This window comes from Nuphar pumila, chromosome 4 (assembly GCF_984573655.1).
Source record: "Nuphar pumila chromosome 4, dmNupPumi1.hap1.1, whole genome shotgun sequence".
Lineage (NCBI taxonomy): Eukaryota > Viridiplantae > Streptophyta > Magnoliopsida > Nymphaeales > Nymphaeaceae > Nuphar > Nuphar pumila.
Window position 1 is genome coordinate 40,105,531 of NC_143252.1, and position 25,114 is coordinate 40,130,644.

A 25,114-nucleotide genomic window follows, 5' to 3' on the forward strand; every position below is an offset into this window, starting at 1 on the left:
TAAGTCTTTGCAATCACATCAAACTCCAACGCTAATTAATGCTGACAAACATGGAGATACGAGACACACATGCTTACATACGTGGTGCTCTTTGGGACCCCCGATCATGAGATGTAGCTAACTGCCCTGTTCGGAGGGGGGAACATATAACCTGCTTCGCCCCCAAAGGGGTTTAGCATAGTGAGATAGGGACCTAAGCCGCTAGGCAGGCGGTCTAGGTTCAAATCTCATGAGTGTCATCCCTTATGCAAAGCAAAGCATGGCGACTCTCTAGAGGCAAGAGGGTAAGCCTATGAAGTTTTCGGCTGTAATTTAAAGGCATCTTTACATTCAAAATATATACAAGATCCACAAGTCGAGGCACGGTTAGGTGATTGGCCTAGAGTAATTTACAAAATACTCGGGCTGCACAAAACACAGAAAACAGTGATTTTCTGCGTAAAGCACGGCTAGGTGATTGGCACCGAATACACACAAAGTACTCGGGTCACATAAAACACAAAAAATTGCTAACGCATGCACAGCAATGTTCTGTGTTTTGTGTGGCCCGAGTACATTTGTAAAGTGTTTGGACCCGATCACTGGATCTGCTCTGACACGGTCAGGTCAGATATCTGTGCAAAAATATATCCCCAACCTGAGCTATACCTTACTCAGTTCGGGCTGAGGTTAACCCAGATAATATTCGAGTCAGAATTTTTCTTGCCCAAACCCGATTATTTGGGTTTAGATCTGGTGGGTTATCCAACACAAACCCGACCAATTGACAGCCCCAGCAACTAGGCGCATGGATATTGGTGGATATATATATACATGGGATTTAGCATTGAGACGACCCAATAGAGACGGGTGGGACAGGGAGAGGGCCTGACCTGCTGGTATGGGTATCAATGGGTCGGGTTTGGTTTGGACCAAAGTAGAACCAGACTCAAACCTGATTTGAGATGTTGGACCTGGGTCCAATCAGACCCACCAAAAGGGAAACCATACCCGGATCCTATAAAGATTAATGAACCAAACCCCAACCATACCCGATAAAATAAATTTTTTTATCATTTTTACATTGAAAAATAGCGGATCTTTGTCAGAACTTGGGTCGGTTATGGGTCTTGCATGAAATTTCAAAAACCATACCCGGCTTCACATATTAATTGCCCTTCAGGTCCAACCCAAATTCTAGTCAGACCTTCTTATTTATTACCAAACCCTGACCATATGGGTCAGGTCCCGGTCAAAACCAACCCATTGACACCTCTACCTGCTGGTAGTCCAAAAACCCGGCTCATATTAGACATGAACTAAGCTCAGGTCTTAGTGGGCTTGTCCCATGTGCGCAGGTAATCAGGTCAAACTCGAGCTGGGCCTCATTAAAATGGTGCTTTAGTTACCCAGATCCGAAGAGACAGTCCAATTTACTGCTCGAGCTGGGAGAACTGCACAACTTAGGTAGTGTTTGGATGTATTTATAAACACATCCTTTTTACAAGTATTTTCAAGCACTCCAAACTCTGTCCAACTTATTCTCCATTCTCAGCTCTCTTATGTGACAACATTTGCTGAAACCCATAATCGACCAAGTTCGTTAACAAAGCTTGGGACTATGCGTGCACAAAGCTCGGCTTGCGATCGAGCTCGACTTGTTTAAGCCCAGCCTGGGTTCATTTGAGATGTTAAATGAACCGAGCCTGACACCAAGCACAGGCTCACTTATCTTAAACGAGCTGAGTTTGATCAAGCAATCGGGCTCAATTAAGGCAGTAATAAGTGTATAGAGAGGTTTTATTAAACAAAAGGTAAAATAATTAAGGCATATAGTTTGTCATGCATTCAAGAGGTGGTGGGTTCGAACCCTGCCCCCTCAATTTTTTTCCTTTTCTAAACAAAACTTACTAGCTCGAGCTCAACATCCTACTTTTTAGGTGAACCAATCTCGGCAAGCTCAAACCTGGTCTAGCTCGGCACGTGTACATCCCTACTTGGGACATGGCCCCCATCAACTCAGAAGGTAAAAGCATTTCACAAATTTTAATAAAAAAAAAACTCTGATGGGCCCTTTTTTTTTCTTTTTTTTCATAAAATCAAGCTAAAAGATTGCTCTTCTAGGGTTCCAACCAATGTTGTCAGTATCGTTGCAAATCAGTCTGAATTGGCCAATTCGTATAGTATCAACAAAAGTCAATATGAAACTGAGCTTATTTGGCTTATTTTTAAATAAATTTTAAGAATGGTTTAAAATATTTTTTAAATTTTTGAATATTATTTTAATGTTTTCATGATTATATTGACAAAAGTTTTTAACGGCAATTTCTCATTTTTCAAAAACTTGCAAGAAATTGAAAAAATTCCATAAATCTCACATTTTTTCAGCAAAATCTCGATAATAAAAAATTAATTAAAAATATAAAAATATTTTTTATAATAAAATATTAATAAAATTTATTTAAAAATAAAAAATATAGGATTTTTGTGGTGATAAATAGTTGTTTAAAATGTAAATATCGCATTTAAATTGCAGTATTTATGTTTTTTCATAAATCTCATGATATTTTGAAAATCTCATGAGAAATTATCGTTTAAAACTTTCAGGCAATTTCTCACGATATTATTGCGAGCTTTTCATAAATCTCACGATATTTGTCACACTATTCATGATACATGTTATCTGTTGGTTAAAAATTGTTCAATTTAGCTCGATTCAATTTAGAATCAACATCGGCTGATTCAGGAATCAAGTTCTGATAAGATTCAGACAACATTGGTTCGAACTTCAAACCCAAGAGTCGTTGGTTATGATGGTGTAACTTGAAGCATATGTCTCATACAACCCTTATACATCCATGAAATCTTTGTTATTAGTGAAATCTTTGGTTATGTTTCAAAGCCTCAGATCTCAAATCTAAGTCTGAGAAAAATGCTCGGATTTGAGAATGAACCTTTCATGCTTTCCTCATCCATTCTATTGAAAAAATTACCTTACTTAGTGGGTCAGGTAACAGAGGTTGAACCTGTGAGCTCGGAGGCATGCATAAATGCATAGTCTTTCAAGCGATAGTTACCCAACTTAGGATCAAGTCCTCGGTGCAATGAGTATTCATGCAAATACGCTCTTAAGATACAATTGAGTTTTTGCATTCTAGCGAATAATCAGACCACGTGTTGCACTAGGTGAGCCTAACGATCTCGACACGGACTACCTTGAACAACCTCTTGACTAGGTTTGAATCAGGTATGGATCCTGGGTAACTGAGTTGAGATCCAAACTACAACTGGAAATGAGTCAACCGAATCTGGATTCTGGAGAGGGATTCTAAATTATAACAGATCTAGATCCTGAATAGGGATCTAAATTATGACAGATCTGGATCCTAGATAGGGATCCAAATTATAATTAGATCTAGATCTATAACCAGATCAAGATTCTGGATAGAGATCCAAACTATAACTTGATCTAGACCCTAGATAGGACTCCAAACTACAACCGTATTTGGATTTGAACCACAACTAGAGCTGAATCTGAACCGAAACTCTGAAACAGGAGAGTGCAGAGCTAGTGAGAGAGATAGAGAGAGCTGAGCAGCGAGGGATGAGAAATGAGGAGGGAGAGTTGGGTTTATATAGTCTCTAACCCACCAGCCATCATAATGACTATTAAGAGATCCCAAACAGCTAGACAGGGAGGGGTGCCCAAAATGGACCAAACAGATAGGAACAAGGTCTAAAATGACCCTGCCATGTACAAAACCATCAAAAATAGGATCAGAAGTCAACAATCAACATGGTTGAGCAGCCATAGATTGTTTGGACTCTTAATGCTCATGCAAAAACATTGAACAAGGTCCAAATAGATCCAAATAAGATCCAAGAAAGTTTTAAAGCAAAGTCAAAGTGCATTTAATGGTTGGTTAAAGGTCAAAAAATATACTTGAGGATTAAAACAGTCTCAAGTATTAAAAAGAAAGTCGAAGACTAGACTAGACCGAACCAAACTGAGCCGGGTCTGAATCCAAAACTGTAAAGCACAAACCCAAATATAAATATAAATATAAATATAAATTGATTGTAATCTAAGATTAAAGGTTTGTTCAAGCTCAAAATTTAACGCCTTTAAGGGCCATGCCCTCTAAGGCACCACCATCCTATATAAAGACAAAAAAAGTTTCTACAACTTTTAATATAGAACTAAACTTTTGTAGGAAACTATATACCCATATACTTAGGAAAAAATGGAAAGATAGAAGATATACTTAAGTAGTTTTGAGCAAAAAGTCCAACAATCCCCCACGTGGATCAAAACTATAAAAAGAGGACTCAAGAGATTGTTCATGAAGATCCAGTGCATAGGTGAAGGTACTTTTTGGGTTTAAACCCCCATGTTATTGTTACTTAGTTTTAATCAGTCTGAGACCTCAATAAGTTTAGCTTTGAATTGAAAATCTCAATTGATCTTCTAAACACCGTAACACACACTTTCACTTTAGGTGGTCATAGTGTGTCTTCCAATATATAGAAGTCATACATTAAGGGTTATGTAATGTATCTCAGTTTCATGAGTGCTATAGAGATAAAGTCTAAGTCCCATAGAAGGTGACCTCACCTTCACACTCATATAGGTAAGTCCATCAAGGGTGTAAATTTATTTGAAATACCCCAACCATAAGGCCTATAAATCTTTTTAAGATTTCAATTATAACTTAACCTCCTTACACTAATTTCGAGCATTTGACATTAGGAATGAAAAAATTATTAAGTGCTCAATCCAATCACTCATAAACTTGTTCTTTCTATTGAACCACTCAATATGGTTTAACGTTTATCATATGGTTAAATTTTCATCATCGATGATTGCGTTTACCGACTTTAACCATATTCTTCTTGATGTCTTAAATACGATATCTCAAGAAAGTTCTTTTGTCAATGAGATTTCATATTTAATTGAGATTACTCATTGCCTGAGTAAATTATTCACATAATTGTGCTTTAGACTGATATGTGTAGATTTTTTATCATAAATATTACTTTTCACTTTGTATATAATTGTTTGACTATCACAACGCATAACTATTGGAGGTACTGACTTATCTCCTAATGGTATCTCTATTAAGAGATTCTTTAGCCATTCAGCTTCCATATTGTTCGATGTTAGTGTTATAAACTTTGCTTTCTTTGTAGAATAGGTTATCAAAGTTTTCTTCTTGGATTCTCAAACAATTGTTTTAGATTCAAGGGTAAATATTCAACCACTTATGGATAATGACTCATTGGAATCATAATTTCAGTTTGTATCACTATACCCTTCAAGTATAGCGGGTTCTCTTTCATAGAATATTCAATATTTTAAAGTTCCTCTGAAGTACTTTAGGACTCGATATATTGCATCTCAATGTTCATGTGCTAAATTACTCGTATATCGGCTCAACTTGCTCATGTTGAAAGCTATGTCTGGTTTAGTTTCATTTATAGCATACATGAGACTACCAATAATACTTGCATACTCCAAGTGAAATGTGTTTTTTTCAGTGTTAATCGATAGCATAACACTATGATCAATCAGAGTAGCAGCAGGCTTATAATCATAATAATTATATTTTCTCAATATACTGGGATTGAGTTAATGCATAACCGCTTTTATGTCTGATCAGTTTAATAACAAGTACAACATCAACTAATCCTATATCTTTCATGTCAAATTTAAATGAAAGAAAACTTTTTGTATTATTTATACATTCTATATTATAACTTATAATTAACATATCATCCACATAATGAAAAATAATTATAGCATGGCTATCTTCTACTTTCACTACAAGAAAAATGCGAAGTAGCGATGGATTTTTTCTGTCGCAACTTTGCATCGGATTAGCGAGAGAAACTAATTTGTCGCTAAGATTTGTAATATTGACGAATGTAGCGACCGAAAACCATCCATCGCTAAATCCGTCGCTACGTAGCGACGACCCATTTTTGTCGCAACACGCGACGATTAGCGACGGATTGGGCGACAGAAGGCTTTTTGTCGCTACTTAGCGATGACATTAGCGACAGAAATATTTCGTCGCTAACGACTCCTGTAAATTTATGATGGCTTGGCGACTTACTAATTCCGTCACTAAAGCCGTCGCTAATTTTTGCGTAAATCCCTAACTAGAGCCTTTTTCCCTCTTTTCTTGTTTCCTCTCTCCTACCCTCCCGACGCCGCCCTCTACCGCTCGACGCCTTCCTCCGCCGCCCGACGCACTCTCCGGTCTGTCGCCTTGCCGCCCGGCGCTCCCCGGCCCGCCGCCCGTCGCTCCCCGGTCTGCTGCTTGTCACCCCCCGTTTCGTCGCCCGTTGCACCCCGCCCATCGCAGATAAAGTGTTCTTTTTTTTTCAGTAGCGGTGGGCGCCTGCACCTTCTTATTTTTCTGGCAGAGGGTCGCCCCCTGCCGCGTTCTATTTTTTTCGGCAGGGGGTCGCCCCCCTGCCACATTTTGTTTTTTCTGGCAGGGGGTCTCCCCCTACCGCATTTGGTTTTTTTCGACAGGGGGCGACCCTTTGCCGCGTTCTATTTTTTCTGGCAGGGGGTCGCCCCCTGCCGCATTTTGTTTTTTCTGGCAAGGGGTCGACCCTCCTGCCTCGTTTGTTTTTTCCAGCAGGGGGGCAACCCTTACGGCGTTTTGTTTTTCCCGGCAGGGGGTGTGGACCCCCTGCCTCGTTGTTTTATTCGGGCAGGGGTCGACCCCCCTGCCTCGTTGTTTTATTCGGGCAAGGGGTCTTCCCCTGCTTTTTTGGCAAGGGGTCTCCCTCCTGCCACTTTTTTTTCTGGCAGGGGGCGACCCCCTGCCTCATTTTTTTTTTCGGCAGGGGGTCGCCCCTCTGCTTCATTTTTTTATTCGAGCAGAGGGTCGCCCCCGTGCCTCATTTTTTTCGGCAGGGGGTCACCTCACTGCCTCATTTTTTTATTCGGGCAGATGGTCGCCCATGTGCCTCTCTTTTTTTCGGCAATGGGGCGACCCTTGCCTCGTTTGTTTTTTTTGGTAGGGTTGCTCTCATGCCTCATTTTTTTATTCGGTAGGGGGACGCCCTCCTGCCGTTTTTTATTCGAGCAGGGGGTTGCCCCCAACCCCCTGCTTTTCTGGCAGGAGGGCGACCTTGCCTCGATTTTTTTTTCGGCAGGTGGTGACTTCATTTTAACACAGTGTCTCTTGCAGATTTCTCAACGGAACCCGCTTGTGCCTCGTCACCCGTGGTAAGTAAGTGACAAAAACAATGTAAATCAGGTAAATACCCGTGGTGAGTAAGTGATGCAAGCACATCACATGTTATTTAATTTATTGAATGCAACACTTTACTGTTCACACACTCACTTAGTTGTTGATATCTAGGACTGCTTTGTTGGAGTTTGGAGATCATGCTGAGCATGATTTTAATGTATGAGAATAGAAGTGTTCTTATTTTTGGAATGTGAATTTAATGCTAGGCATGGTAGTAGTTAGCGGGATATTGAAGTGTGTTTGTTGCAGGTACATGTTTGACATTTGTTTGATATAAATGATTTCAATATATTGCAATGTTTGATGTGATTGTATCTATGCTTGCATGTAGTTACTTTCAATTTGATTATGACTTCCATGTGAAATTGTATAATGAAAGTATGCTTCAAATGAATGTATCGTGTCATGAATAGTTTACACATGAAAATATTAAGTTATCAATGCATGCATCATAATTCTTGTGATTGTATGACATCATATATTATATGATAAATTTGATATTTTCTTCATCATAGCATTCTGATGGTTCTCTTTTTACTGGTTAGGATATTATTCGTAACATCATACGACAAAATGACTGCAAACCGTGAATGAATGTACCGTAGAATAGTTGACAATGAGTTATCGCATGAATATATGGATGGTGTTGAAAGTTTTATTGAATTTGCAACGACAAGTGTCAGTACAGTGGATCCCACAGGTCGGATTAGGTGTCTCTGCAAGATTTGTAAGAATAGTCAATTTGTAAAACCTCATGGCATTAGACATCACCTATACAGGAAGGGTTTTGTGAGTGATTATCAGAATTAGACGTTTCATGGAGAAGAATTTATTAACAATTTTGATGCACGGGTGAATGTAGTGCACGATAATCCATATATGGATTTGATATTTGATGTCGCATGAACAAAATGATGCAGCTAGTAGATTTTATAATTTACTTAGAGATGCTGATGAGTCACTTTAGAACGGTTGTGAGAGTCACACTATCTTGTCTGCAGTTCTTCAACTAATAAATTTGAAGTCCGAGTATAATTTGAGGCAATCATGTTTTGACCATTTGTGCATGATTGTGAAGAGTATGTTGCCCAAAGATGAGAAATTGCCACAAAATTTTTATCGTGCGAAGGTTATGGTCAACGCTCTAGGTATGGGGTATAAAAAGATTGATGCTTGTCCAAATCACTACATGTTATATTTCAAGGATCAAGAAAACAACATATCATGTTTGTCATGTGGGCATCCTCGGTTCAAGCCAAAGATAAGAGGCAATGGTAGCACGAGATCAAAAGAAGTTCATACAAGTCACTCTGCTACTTTCCTATCACTCCTAGATTGCAACGATTGTATATATCTTCAAGGACAGCTAAACACATGAGATGACATGTAAATAAAGTTTGACACGATGAAAACAAGATCACGCATTCTGTTGACATGGAAGCTTGGAAGCACTTTCATCGTACTCATCAGAACTTCGCAATAGAAGTGAGAAATGTTAGAATCGGTTTATGTACATATGGATTTAATCCATTTGGGGATAGATCAACTCCATACTCATGTTGGCCAGTATTTGTAACTCCATACAACCTTCCACCAAGCTTGTGTATGAAGTGTCTAAATCTTTTCTTGTCTATGTTGATCCCTGGTCCGACCTCATTTGGCCAAAATCTTGATATATATATTTAAGGCCATTGATTGATGAACTAAAAGTACTGTGGGATGACGGTGTTACCACGTATGATGCCTACAAAAAATAAAATTTCAATATGAAGGTCATTGTTCTATGGACAATCAGTGACTTTCCTATATATGGTATGTTATCTGGTTGGAGCACACATGGGAGGTTGGCATGTTCGTACTGCATGGAGGATACCAAAGATTTTAGATTGATGCATGGAAGGAAGCCTTACTGGTTTGAGTGCCATCGTTGATTTCTACCCAGCGACCATCTGTTCCGACGACAAAAGAATGTGTTTAGAGCAGGCACAACTGAAATGGAAGGTCCATCCACAAGATTGTCTGGCATAGAGATTTTAAGAAGATTGTGATACTTTCCAGATGTATTAACAGATGCCCGCAGTCTGACACCCTTCCTTGGATTTGGGAAGGATCACAATTAGACAAAGAAATCTATTTTTTGGGAACTACCATATTGTCCGACCTTATTGATACGACATAATTTGGATGTGATGCATGTGGAGAAAAATGTATTTGATAATGTGTTAAATACAGTAATAAATGTTAAAGGGAAAATGAAGGATAATCTGATGGTTCGTATGGATTTAAAAGTAATATGTAAAAGACCAGAATTGAAACTCAAAGAGTATAATGACAAAGTACTGAAACCAAAGGCAAAGTACGTGCTTGGACCTGATCAAATAAAGCATGTATGTCAATGGTTGAGATAGTTGAGATTTCCAAATGGATATGTCTCTAACATTGCTCGGGCTGTGAAGATTGACGATGGATAGTTATATGGGTTGAAGAGTCATGATTGTCATATCTTTATGCCAACATTTTTCGATGTTATGGAATATTTAATCATACATTTGCCTTATGAACTAAGGGTTGGTGGCTCTGTGCAATATCGATGGATGTACCCATTTGAAAGGTATATGTTTTTTTATATTTGTCTCTTCAATGACAGATATTTCAAATTTGAAATATATATTTTTGACAGATGCATGTTTGACCTCAAAAAAAGTTTCGTAATAAAGCAAGAGTAGAAGATTCTATTTGTGAGGCGTACACTTTAGAAGAGATTTCAAATTTCTCATCTATGTACTTTGAACCTCACATTCCAACACTTTACACATGCCCGCCTCGTAACGATGATGGAGAATAGTTTACTGTAGCTGACAAGCTGTCGATATTTCAACCACTTGGGCATGCATTTGGTAGTTGCCGATCAAGACTCTTGACAGATCAAGAGCAAGACACAACACATATCTATATTCTTTTTAATTGCTCAGTGATCGACCCATACATCGAGTAAGTATATATAGACGTAACACAATTATAAATCCTTTTATGTTCTATACGTGCATACATGGTTCGGTAATATAAGTATCTGTGGTTTACAGACGATTTGATCTAGAGTTGCAAAAAGAAGTTTCACATCTCACTGATGCAGAAGTATAAAAAGAATGTGAAACTAAGTTTGTGGAGTGGTTGAAACAGTTGGTAAGGACGCTAACATAAATTGTGTACTTGTAAACAACACTAAGTTACTTAATTAGTCGTGATCACAATAATTGTTTATGTTTGTGTGTAGGTCCGCTATGGTGATGGTAAAGATCAAGGAATATGTGATTTAGAAAATGGTCTGACCAAAGTTGTGCAATGTTACAACGGGTACATCGTAAATGGTTATCGATTTTATACAAAAGATTATGGTATAAACAAATCAACGATGAATAGTGGTGTGTGTATTAAGGGTAACAGCTACGGTGAAAATGAACATGATTACTACGGTGTTATAAAGGAAATAATGTTGTTGACTTACTTAGGCATAAATAATAGGGTAACTTTATTCAAGTGTCATTGGTTTGATCCAACTGCAACAAGACTCGATAAAGCCTCAGGCACTGTGGAGGTGAATCATAAATCAAGGTTTGGAACATATGAACCATTCATATTAGCCTCGCAAGCTCAACAAGTTTATTATACTTCATATCCGAGTACAAAAAAGTCAGATAAAAATAAATAGTTGACAGTTTGCAAGGTGAAGTTCAAACTATACCCTGAGTATGATCAGTTACAGGAAGACAAGTTAGCTGAAGATAGTGATTACTATCAATCAGATAATATCTATGACTTCTCTTATGGTCACGATATTGCACATGATATGCATGTCATATCTTCATTGGTCAATGAAACATTCATAAAAGAATGTTATCCAAATGATATACAAAGTGGATGGGCAAACAATGAAGAAGAAGATGAAGAAGAAGAATATGAAAGTCAAACAAGTGATGAGGAAGAATTCTCAAGCTAGTAAGCAAAATCTTGTAATACAAACCTCTATTTGAATGTATTGCAATACTTGATGTAAATGATTTGAATTATTTGAATGTATTATAATACTTGATGCGAATGATTTGAATGTATTGCAATACTTGATGTGAATGATTTGAATTATTTGAATGTATTGTAATACTTGATGCGAATGATTTCAATGTATTGCAATATTTGATGTGAATGATTTGAATTATTTGAATATATTGTAATACTTGATGCAAATGATTTGAATGTATTACAATACTTGATGTGAATGATTTGAATGTATTGCAATGATGTGAATGATTTGCAAGTATTCCAATTATTTGAATGTATTTTAATACTTGATGCGAATTATTTGAATGTATTATATGACATTTTTTATTTGTTAGAATATGGTTCATGGAGCTTACAGTGGTCGTTCATCCAGTAGTAGCCAGGCCTAGCCTTCATCTTCACGGGCTTCTGTGATAGGTATATCATTTAACTAATTGGACGTTTGATTAGTTGAAATGCGCATTCTGAGAATTTCTTACATATTTTTTTACAGATGATGTTTCGCCTGTACATAACTCACCTGCATCAATTGATCATACAAGTCAGGAGCCAACACAGGATGCAGAGTCTTCTCAGTCTGGCACAAGAAGACTCATTCAAATAGTGTATATCGATAATCGACCGTAAGTATTTCGTTTTTACTTATTGCATATCTTATAAATATTTTATATTGATATTTATTGTGTACCAATTTATGTGAAGCACGAGGTTTGAGCCACAAGTAGTACGCGAGATTAGGAATTCACTTCTTCAACATCTACGAGGATCGGACGCTCAATGGAAAGAGTATCCAAAAGAGGTGATAGACAGATTGTGGTCCTCATTCACGGTATACAGTTGTTTGTCATAGTTAATGTGTTTCATATTTAATTTTTTTTATAGAACACATATGAGCATAATAGAATCACATATACAATTTTTTGACTGCCTTAGAGCACATATGAGCGTGGTAGAATCACATATACAGTTTTTTTGACTGCTTTATAACACATATGAGCATGATATAATCACATATACAGTTTTTTGCCTGCTTTAGAACACATGTGAGCATGATAAAATCACATATACAGTTTTTTGACTGCCTTAGAGCATATATGAGCATGGTAGAATCACATATACAGTTTTTTTGACTGCCTTAAAACACATATGAGCATGATATAATCACATATACAGTTTTTTGCCTGCTTTAGAACACATGTGAGCATGATAGAATCACGTATACAATTTTTTGACTGCCTTAGAGCACATAAGAGCATGATAGAATCACATATAAAATTTTTTTGACTGCCTTAGAACACATATGAGCATGATATAATCACATATTCAGTTTTTTGCCTGCCTTAGAACACATATGAGCATGATAGAATCACATATACAGTTTTTTGACTGCCTTAGAACATATGTGAGCATGGTAGAATCACATATACAGTTTTTTTGACTGCTTTAGAACACATATGAGCATGATATAATCACATATACAGTTTTTTGTCTGCCTTAAAACATATATGAGCATGATAGAATCACATATAAAGTTTTTTGCTAGCCTTAGAGCACATATGTGCATGATAGAATCACATATAAAGGTTTTTTGACTGCCTTAGAACACATATGAGCATGATATAATCACATATTCAGTTTTTTAACTGCCTTAGAAAACATATGAGCATAATAGAATCACATGTACAGTTTTTTGTCTGCCTTAGAGCACATATGAGCATGGTAAAATCACATATAGAGTTTTTCTGACTTCCTTAGAGCATATATGAGCATGATATAATCACATATAGAGTTTTTTACTGCCTTAGAACACATATCATTCATGATAGAATCACGTATAGTGTATAATTTATTTCAATATATTTTATTTATCAATACTGACATTTCTTTTCTTGTATAGGTTGCTGGCGATAATCAGTGTAGTGGAGCTGAAGGGACAGATCAAGGCAATGAACAAGAAGACGCACAAAATCTTGGCGATGATTAGATTAATGTGTTGAATTTGTTCTACTTTCTTTTTGTTTCAAAAATATAAATGTTGAATTGTAAATAATTATAACTTGCGAATTTTAAAGTGGAATGATTAATTGTTTTAGTTTCCTTTTATATGTATTTTTATGTGTACTTTGTTTTTTATTCACACAAAATATAGATTGTACGAGAAATTTTTTCTCGATATTTAATTTTCAATTATTTTTTTTTAATTTTTTCCTTGTTTGCGACGGATTAATGACGGATATATCCGTCGCTATTTATTATTATCGTTGAAGGTAGCGACGACTATAAATCTGTCGCCAAACCGAAGTCGACGTTTAGTAACGACAGCCTTGCGACAGAAGTTGTCATTCGTTATTTCATCACAACTTAGCGACAAAACTGGCGACAAATACAGTATGTCGCTGCTTAGCGACGGAATGGGTGACGAATATATATTGTCGCTTATTAGCGTTAAAAAATTTGTGATGGAAGATATATGTCGCTAATCTTGTTAGCGACAGATTAGCGGCGAATTAGCGATGGATTTAAGTCATCGCTAATCCACTGGATTGTTGTATTGTTTTCTATATATGTATTTTTCAAAGTCATGAATTCTAAAATCATATTAAATGACTACTTTATCCAATTTCTTATGTTATTGTTTTAAACCATACAATGACCTTAAAAATTTGTAAACTTTCTTTTCTTGACCTGGTGTGATATAACCTTCAGGTTGTTTCATATAATTTTTTTTCTAAGACATCATTTAAAAAGACAATTTTGACATCCATTTGTTGAATTTTAAAATTATAAATTGATGCCAAAGCAACCAAGTTCTAATAGATGTAATCCTACTTACAAGAGCATAAGTGTCAAAATAATCAAGTTCAAGTTTCTGTTTGAAACCTTTAGCTACTAGTCTAGCTTTAAATTTTTCAATAAAGGCATCAATTTAAAGTTTTCTTTTGAAAATTCATTTGCATCCCAAAGGTTTAAAATAAGAGGGTAAATCAATCAAAAATTCAAGTTTTATTTTCATGATAGAATCTAATTCACTGTCTATAGCTTTCTTTCAATAAAGAGCATCAGGAGAGGTCATAGATTTCAAAAAACAAACAAGGTCTCTATCTGTGATGTAGAGATTAAAATCAGGACCAAAGTCTTTTGCTTTTCTTGACTTTTTATTTTTTCAAATTTTGGGACTTTCAGGCTCATAATTTTTTTTTCTTTGATTATTTTCAATCACTTTTGGAGGTTCAAGTGATTTTAAAGTTAAATCTTCTCTAAATTCGGTTTAGATAGTTTTTAAAATCACTTTAGTTTCAATACTCATAAATCTATATGTCTTACTATTTTGAGAATATCCAATGAAGACATATGCTTTAGTTTTTTGACCTAGTTTGGTTAATTTTAGTTCAGTAAACTTTAATAAGCAATACAACCCCAAACCTTTAAATAATTTAAATTTGGTTTTCTCTCTTTCTAAAGTTTATAAGATATAGTATTTGACTTAGAATATAAAACTTTATTTAAGATATGACATAAACTAAGCAATGCATCACCCCGCAGGTTATAATCTATACCAAAACTAATAAGCATTGAATTAACCATGTCAATTAGGTCTATTTTCACGTTCAACTACACCATTATGTTAAGGAGTATATGGACCAATATTTTTTTTATGTATTTCATGAATTTTACAAAATTCAATGAACCTATTTGAAAGATATTCGCTACCTCTATCAGATCTAAAAGACTTTATTTTACTATTATGAAAGTTTTCAACCTCTGCTTTGAAAATCTTAAATTTTTTAAATAATTCATGTTTTATTTTCCTGAGATAGACATAGGCATATTTGGTGAAATCATCAATAAAAGTTATAAAATAATTGTTACCCCTATGAGTTGGAATAATTTTTAAATCACATACATCATTGTGTATTAAATCTAATAATTTAGAAGTCCTTTCAACACTCTAAAATGGTTTTTTCGCAAACTTTACTTTAATACAAACATCATGTTTTCTAAAATGTTCAATTTTGTATTTATAAATAAGTCCTAAGCTACCTATGCTTCTCAAATATTTTTAATTAACATGCCATAAATCAAGAGTCAAGCATATAAACAACATAAGAATCAACTTTATTACTCAAATTGAGTTTGAACAACCCATTGATGGTGTATCTTTTGCCTATAAACTTAGGGTTCTTCGATAGTATAATATTATTGGTTTCCATTATAACTTTGAAACCATGATTTGTAAGCAGATAGGTGGATACAAGATTTTTTGTAATGGTAGGTATGTGATACATATTTTGAAGAGTTAGACATTTTTCGGAAGTGAAGTAAAGTTTCACACTCCATTTTTCATGAACTTTAGCTTCATGTTTATCTCTCATATATATAATATTATTTTTTTTCATGATTTCATATGTTTTGAACTTACTTTTAGCATTACATGAATGGATCGTTGATCCAAAATTCATGTACCACCTTTTATCTGAATTAATCATAAATAACTCACTATCTACAACCACTAGGTCGTCATCAAGTTTACTAGCTTTATTGCCCTTAAATTTTTTTCTATGTCGACATTCTCTCACATAGTGACATGGTTTTCCACAAGTATAGTAGGAAATTGTCTTTCTCTGTTTAGCATCAAATTTGGATTTCTTATTCTTGTTCTTAAGTTTGGGTTTGAAACTTGGTTTACGTTTAACCATATTTACCTTAGCTCGAACTTCTTTTATATCATTTTTCTTATCTCGAGATCAAGTTTTCTCCTCGATTCTAAGATGTTGAAGAAGTTATTCTGAGGTAAACTCCTCATTCTTATGTTTAAATTCATTTCGATAATCTTTTCAAGATAGGGGTAATCTCCCAATGATTGTAGCTACCTGTTATGATTCATGGTTCATACTCTAAGACTTGATCTGATTAGCCAAGATTTGTATCTCATGTACTTGAGGTAGCAGTGACTTATCATCAAACAATTTGAAATCCATACACTTGTTAACTAAAAACTTTCAATTTTCTGCATCCTCTATTTTGTACTTTCTTTCAAAAGCTTCTCATAGCTTCTTTGCAGTGCTGACTTCTGAGTAGAGGTCGAGCAAGGTGTTGTAGAGTGCATTTAGTATGTGTATACGACACATGAAGTCATGTTTTCACTTTAGTCTCTTGTGGTTTTCAACAATGGTTTTGTTCTCCCGTTCTTTTGGATAGTCTTCCGTAAGCACATGCACCACTTTTGCAATTATGAAGAAGATGAACACCTTGTATTGTAATCATTTAAAATTGGTGTCATCAAACTGGGATAACTTGGGCAGCATCTGGTTTCCAACCTTTACAGTCATCATTGCAGAACTATTGCTTTAAAATTGTTGAAAAATTACCTTACATAGTGGGTCAGGCAACTGAGATTGAACCAGTGAACTCAGAAGCACGGGTAAATACGCAATCTTTCAAGTGATAGTTGTCCCACTTAGGATCAAGTCTTCAGTGTAATGGGTATTCGTGCAATTACGCTCTTGGTGTGAGTTTTATGAAAACCATTTTTAAAACAATATATTTAATGAAAATCCAGTGAAAGCTAGACACCAAAAATATAAAAAAACTGGCTCGCACGAGTGGTGGAGTCCGGGTCGATCTCAGGGAACGGAAAATACTTTGTATTCAAACACACAATCTAAACTACTCTTTATTGCCAAAATAAAAAGAATTAATTAAATAATTAACTAACTAAGGGAGTACGGCCCTACGCAGAGGGCTTAAACAAAATAAATAAATGATTTTATTACAGACCCAATTAATAAAATGAAATAAAACCCTAATCTAAAAAGAAAAGCAAAAGTGTCTTCAGTGCTTGAGTCTTTGTTCCCTTTGAATTGATTTGCTTCCCTTTGTCCTTCCCTCTTTTTGTTTCCTCAATGAAACAGGTAATGCATGTTTTCTTTTGCCCTCTGAGGGCTCTTTGAGGATACTTTTAAGGGCTTGAGAAGACCTCCGAGAGTGCTTTTAGGGCACGAAAAGAGCTCCATCGTACATTCTGACACTCTCTGTAAGATACAAAAACAAAACAAGCAGCAGGAACGAGACAAACTAGACTAAATCTAAACTTAAAATTCAACAAAGCAAAGATCTAAACTAACTAGACAAGTAACAAACTCACTAAAGGACGAAATAGCATAACAAACTAACAAGTTATGAAACTAATGTAAAATGATCTAACTAAACTAAAATAATTATGAACTACTGAATTTAAAACACATTAAATACATGGAATGAAATGAAAATCATGAAAATTACTAAAACAAATTAACTAATATCTACTACCTAAAAAATCATGAATTTAACTTACTAAATCTAATATAACTAACAAACACTTAACATGAATCAAATCAATACATGAACCAACATCAACTAATTTGCTAATCTAATTCACTCTAACTAATACAGTACATCTTAAATGGCTAACCTTAAACACACATTAATTAAAAGTTACGCAAGATTAAACACATTGTTCTACTCAACTAATAAAAATCAATGTAAATAGGAACTCACGACTGAATGCCTTACACAGTAAATAATAAGCTAAAGGGAATCTAATACTTAAACTACATATGTAATCTAACGGCCATGTAAACAAAAACAAAAGAACAATATTGATTGACTAATGAAGATAACTATTAACTAAGCTAATGTACCTAGTTGCTAATGAAATAAACTAGCAAATAGTATAAACAACTAATGAATACACTGCCTATGGAATGAAATAATTAATAAATAACTAATGAGTACACAGCCTATGGAATGAAATAATTAATAAACAACTAATGAGTAAAGAGCATATGCAATGAAATACTTAATAAACAACTAAGGAAATTATCTAACATATGTAATAAACAAGTGTTGAATAAAAACTATGACAGAATCATGACTGAATAAAAAAAACTAACACAAACATTGAACCTAACTATTACACAACGCTGAAATTAAATAACACAAAACGACTAATCCTAACCATATAAAAAGTTGTTGACTAAAGAATCGACTGATCCTAATTGTTGTAAGCTATTCAAAGTACACAACTGCAATATAAAACATTCAAAGTGAACGGCTGCAACTGGAGTATGCCCAACAACGTGATTTTTTTTCTTTACAGCGTGAAACGCTGTGTATTTTTTTCTTTTTATTATTAAGAGCAACTCAAGATTGTGTACACTAAGCTACCGAACATGCATACTACTTACTCGGTAAGATTAACTACCTAACACCACACAACAAAAACTGCAACACACGCAGATTAGTGGACGACCACTATTTGCTGGACATGACTATGACGAAAACGTGAATACGCCAGCCAACACGACAGACCTATCTATCACATACACGTTAACCCTACAGAACACATTGCAAGAACACAATCTAACACAAAATTCAGGATACATTTTTTTTTCTTTATTCTTTTTCAGCAAAAATAAGAAACTAATCTGAAACACGTAAAAAGAAAAGGGGAGAAGAAGGATAAAACGTTACCGAATATTTGCCTGGACAGGTTGCAAAAAGAGTGGTTGATCCCGAGCTGCAACTGCACTTCTCTGATGAAGATGAAGATATAACCGGCGATGAAGTGGTTAACAGTAGGAAGAAGAAGAAACAAAGGAAGGAAATGAGAGGAAGAGAGGAGAGAAGAGAAACCGATTTTTGAGAGAGGAAAAGAAAGAGAGAAAGGGGGAGGCGTGAGCTGCTGGGGAAAAACGTGTTCTCCTTTTCTCACCTCCTTTTTATAATATTATAATTAGGTTAAACCAATTTTTTAAAACCAGACCAAGAATTTTTAATAATTTCCAACAAAGGCCTTATTTTAGAAAACATGTTTGTCAAAATTCAGACTTTCTAAACTAATTACATTAGCCAATTAAAACCTAATCTAATTAAAATATAACTAAGAAAACTCTTAAACTAATAGAAACACTAAAGCAAATGCAGGAAAACTTTGAAATATGTGATTTTTCAATAAATTCAATTTCGATGCAGTTTTTCTAACTAACGATAAAAATGAGTTTTTAAAACGATTTTAACATGGATCATGCATAAAATAAGATGAATAAAAGTGCAAAAATGTATGCATGATCAGCTCTCAAAATATAACCAAGTTTTTTCCTTCTCGTGAATGATCGAACCACACCCTACACAGGGTGAGCCCAACAACCTTGACATGGACCACCTTGAACAACCTCTTGACTATGTTTGAATCAAGTATAGATCTTGGGTAACTGAGTCAAGATCCAAACTACAACTAGATATGGATCCTGGATAGGAATTCCAAACTATAATAGATATGGATCCTGGATAGGAATTCCAAACTATAATAGATCTAGATCCTGGATAGAGATCCAAACTATAATGGATCTCGATCCTAAATGGAGATCCAAATTATAACCAAGATTGAATCTTGGATAGGGATTTGAACTATAACTAAATATGAATCTTGAATAGGGATCCAAACTATAATCAGATATGGATCCTAAATAGGGATATAATCTAGAATCAACTCTGGATCTAGATCCAAAATACAACTAGATATGGATCTAAATTGGAACTTCAAAACAGGAGAGAGAGAGAGAGAGCAAAGCTCATGGGAGAGGAGAGAGGATAGAAGAGAGATGAGTAGTGAGGGATGAAAAATGAGGAGAGAGAACGGGGTTTATATAGGCTCCAACCTACCGGCTATCATAATGGCCATTAAGACAACCCAAATGACTAGCCATAATGGGCCTGAGTTGGCCAAATGGCTAGCCAGAAAAAGGCTTTCAAAATAGACAAAAAGAATAGAAACAGGGTCTGAAATGACCTTGCTAGGTATATGACCATCCAAAATAGGATCAAAAGTATGGTTGGGCGGTTGTGGACCTTGCATGTGGACTCTTAATGCTCATGCAAAAATGTTGAGCAGGGTTCAAAATGCTCATGCAGATAAGATCCAAGAAGGTTTTAAAGCAAAGTCAAAGTTTATTTAATGGTTGGTCAATGGTCAAAAATATACTTGAGAATTAAAACTTTCTCAAGTATTGAGAAGAAAGTCAAAGGCTAGACCAAACCAAATATAAATATAAATATAAATTGTTTGTAATCCAAGATTCAAGGTTAGTTCAAGCTCAAAAATTAATGCCTTTAAGGGTTATGTCCTTTGAGGCACCACCTTCCTTTATAGAGACAAAGAAAGTTCTTACAACTTTCAATATGGGGGTAAGAAACCCTATACACGTGCTTTGAAAAAAATGAAAAGATAGAGGATATACTTTGGTAGTTTTGAGCAAAAAATCTAACACATTCCTAATTTCAAGGATTTGGCATTTATCTCCTTTATACCAAGGATCTCTTAATTTCGAGGATGACATGCCAGATAGAGCTTTGTTAGCCTTTGTTAAGGAAAATGGCTCCCCCTAAACTATTGAAGTAAGGTGGGCACTCTAAAGGTAAGAGAAAAATCAAGAGTTACGGTAAGCTCGAATAGGAACAAAAAGCGTACGGGTGGGAAATTCAAGTAGGAACACTAATGCTAGGGCAGTAAATAGCTTCAGATCTTGCCACAGGGTCCATACCATATCAGCATATCCATGCCATATCCTTGGATGGAAGATCAGAAGCTTTTTAAAAAAAAGAGAATCTGGATTTAAGTACGTATGACATTTCATGTTCCTAAGGTTAATGTTTGCAGGCTGCGGGGAAGGAGCCCCTATAAAAAAACTCTAATATCTTTAATTTTTAATATTTTTTGAACATATGATCCTTTAGATGTGATCTATATATGTTTGAGTTTATTGACATAGGTGTTTGGATCATGTTATCCCAACATGTATATAAGCTTATGCAAGTGTTGAAAAAGCAACAACATACTAAATTTTCAATCCTCATAAAATCATATTTTTACTTCATAAAAATACCCAAGAATTGATCCCTACTTATCATTAAAAATAAATAATAATTGATTCTTACTATTTTGATCATGCTGAACGCATTTATAGGTTAGATTTGGCCAAAACAACCTCCCACTTTGAATTCCAATTAAAGAGTTCCTTACCCACGAGGGTACCAAACCGAATCTCCTTGACACTAAAAAACAAATTTTCGGGTGTTATTAACAGCAGTAATAGGATGGATTTGGACACCATCTCAATCCATTGTTTCCTTCTATTCCTGATTTGGACAAGTCATAACTTAAAAGCACTTACTAAGTGTGAAAGAAAACCACAGTTGTGGTTACCCATGTAGTCAGCGGGGTCTTGTGTCAAGTTGAAGGCCGAGGATCGAATCTTGTTAGCGCAGGGGGACTTCTGTTGCTTTTTCGTGGTTGGGTGGCGGCATCCTCAACCTGAAGTTTTACCTTGTAGGGAGGTAGGCCCAAGTGATCCGATCATCACTGAAGGTTTTCCTTCATCATAAAAAAAAAATGTGTGAAAGAAAGGGCCTTCAGGAGGGCAGGTTAAGTGCATAATCGTTAGCACCATCAATTGGTGATAAGGCATCACCACCATCCATCACTGCCCATCATGATAAAAATCAGTGAACCATGGTATATAAGAGCCATTTACCATAGTAGACCCTGCTGGTTGCTGCAGTGTATGGTGAAGATGACAAAAATCGAGGGTGACAATGGTTTATCACCAATGAATGGTGATAATGCTTATCACCTCATCCTGTGTGGTCCACCATATCCTTCTCATCAGCCAACTATCATATTTATGATTTTTTTTCTGATAAATATTTGTGACACTATTTTGAGGAGTCAATAGAATATGAGAACTAATGTGTGAAGGGTGATTTTCATAGATTTTTTTTTCTTTTCTCTTGAATTTAATCATATGATGTGATCTACATGCTTGGTTTTATAAAATCCCAGTCTTAAATCATCAGATTTTGATCTATAAACGAGATTTTTTAAGGCTTTAAAATCAATGACTCTATCATCACAAATATTCAAGCATTCAAAAATCACATTTTTTTATCAAAAATGCATATCCAATAGTTGATTCCTAGCAAATTCATCATGCCAAGCACATGCACATGATTGAATTTGCAAAAAAGCATTGGAAATGCCCATATTTTTAGTTCTCATATTCTAGTGACTCTTCTTAAGGGTGTGTTTAGATTCATGAACTTAGGTGAAAGTGGAATCCAATTCCATCAAAATTCTTTCACTGAAAAGAAAGCATGAGAGAAGTTAACTTTTGTAGAATTGGATTCCAATTCCACCTAATTCTACAAATCCAAACACTCCCAAGTACCACAAAATAACAATCTTATAGCGTTACTAATGGTACTGGAAATAACGGGGGTTTCAACTTGGAAAGCTCAATCAATTATTACCTTCTATGCCTAGGGGAGAATTGGTCAAGTTAAACCCAAGCCATAGGAGGACTTGGCTAACTCAGTTAACATGTCAAACTATCTTGCCCATAAAAACCTAGCCCTAGCCTTGGCTAGAAATGCTTGACTGACCTATATCCCTTGAGTCAATTCTCACAGTTGGCCAAGCTAAGCTCGTTCAAGGAATCTTAGGCTCTGTTTGGGAGTTGCCAGTCCAAGTATGAAATCCACAAATCCTGTGTATTTGATATTTTTCACCTGCCTGTTTAAGAGCACCTTCAAAATTTTTGCAGGCACCTAGCTACCAAATCAATTTTGAAGTTTTTGGGAGGATGTATGGATTTCATAGTTGTCTTTTCATATACCAATTTCCAAACAGGTAATCAAATAAGTTGGTGTGATGGCCATGGACCATTGCAGGTGGGCAACGGGATAAACTTTGGAAATTGCCACCTCTCCGCGGTGGTAGTCAGTTTGTGGATTTGGCGCCAGTAAGTGCATTCTGAACTCCCTCAAATATCAGTTTTCCATACTCCCAAACATCTGGCGACTGTTGTGGATTCCATGCTTCCACTTCAGTGTCCTCCGCCTGCCGACTCCCAAACAGAGCCTTAAACTAGGATCACCTCTTTATCCATTATTGACTTTCTTGGTCCAGCAGACCAGACCCTTTGGCCAACCAGTTTCGCCTTAGCTGGTGCTGGGCGCCATGTGGGTAGCCCGCGCGCCCAGTGCAAGCCCTCTATGAGCTTTTCTTTTTTTCGGAGGTAAGTTTGCTGTTTTATTTTCTTTTTGTTTTCTTTATTATTCTTCGCCTCGGACTGGTGCCGGTCTGAACCACCAGCACTACAGTCCGGTTTTGACCGGCTGGGTGCCAGTTTGGACCCAACCTGATTTACCTCTTTGGCTGGGGATGGGTGTGCACCGCGTAAGCACCTTGTGGGTGCAGGTCTGAAGCCCTTGTGAGCCCAGCTAGCACCTGGTGCTAGCTGCGGCTTCACCTTATTGGAGCCGGGTGCCAGCCACTTGGTGCTGGACACCCCGAGTCTTCCCTATTTGGCTGAACCTCTTCGGGCCCAGGTCTGAACTAAAAAGTTCAGACCTTAGCATGTGATAGCTGCTGTCTGGGACTCAACTACCTTGGTGTAAGTCCAAAATAATCCTTTGTTCCATAGCCATGGAGCTAGTTGCCAGCAGTCACAACAATTGCTGATGAGCAAAGTTCATCATTGTCTAGGTCATGGCTTCCAAAAAATATTTATTTTTGGTTTTGTATAATCATAAAAAAAAACCCACCTTACTCACTGAGTTAATTGATGTAACCCTTCCATATACTTGCCCACAAGGGAGTACACCTAATTTTAGACTCATGACAAGGCTAAAGAAGACCCAAACTTGTGGGTTTCTAACTTGTCACATCCCATCAACTTGGTCATGAGTCACCCCTACCAGATGAGCGGAGCCATGGTGGATGACCTAGAAGATCCTGATCAGAAGTAGATCTTTTATATTTATGAAAAAAACCTGATAACGATATTTATGATATTATTTCAAGTAAAGCAAGAAACCATTTTAACGCAGCATTAACGGCGTTAAAAGAGGCACTTAGAAGTATTGGGATCGGTTCAGTCAACGCGATCTATTCTTCCCTTCCAGGAAAGACTCAACCCAGTCGAGACCTAGTCGTTGGCAGATGATCTTGCCTAGTAAAAACCCAACCCTTGACTAGAATAAATATACAAGACCCACACATTTGACCCATCCAAGTCATTCCAATTCTCATTTCACAAAAAAATGTGATGCCCCACTTAACTACAGAACACGTGTTGATGGGCAATATAAACTATTAAAAAACTAAAGACTCGCATGACGGGACACGTGCTACGCTGTCAGGCCAGCAATAACATTTTTTTATGAAACAACATTGCTCCTGACCATAGTGACAAACGTTTTTATGGGCAATTTATCGTTTTCCAAAAAAACTCACTAGAAATTGAAAAAAATCCATAAATCTAGCATTTTTTCGGCAAAATCTTGGCAATAAAAAAATAATTAAAAAATATATAAATATTTTTATAAGAAAATATTAATAAAAACTATTTAAAAATAAAAATACATTATTTTTTCACAATAAATAGTTGTTTAAAACGTAAATATTGCATTTAAATCGCGATATTTATGTTTTTTCATAAATCTTGCAATATTTTGTAAATTTTGTGAGAAATTGCCGTTTTAAAATTTCAGGCAATTTCTCATGATACTATTTTAAGATTTTCATAAATCTCGCGATATTTGTCACACTGCTCCTGACCAGCTCTCTCATACCTAGGGGTGTCAATGGGCCTGGTTTACCCAAACCCGACTCGAACCAAACCCTTTAGGGTCCAGGTATGGTAATAAATAAGAAGACCGGATTAAGACCCAGGTCTGAACCTGAAGGTCCGATTAATACATGGACCGCA

The 25,114-nt window shown here is 36.0% G+C and overlaps 1 protein-coding gene across 1 annotated transcript in view; it reads left to right on the forward strand.

Moving 5' to 3' along the window:
- LOC149840075 (protein DOWNY MILDEW RESISTANCE 6-like) overlaps nt 1-25,114 on the forward strand; it is a 72,127-nt gene that overhangs the window by 39,853 nt on the left and 7,160 nt on the right. Inside the window, exons 2-3 of the mRNA XM_090004988.1 lie at nt 18,838-18,922; nt 23,073-23,143. Coding sequence (XP_089861114.1) covers nt 18,838-18,922; nt 23,073-23,143 — 156 coding nt within the window. The remainder of the gene's footprint in view (nt 1-18,837; nt 18,923-23,072; nt 23,144-25,114) is intronic.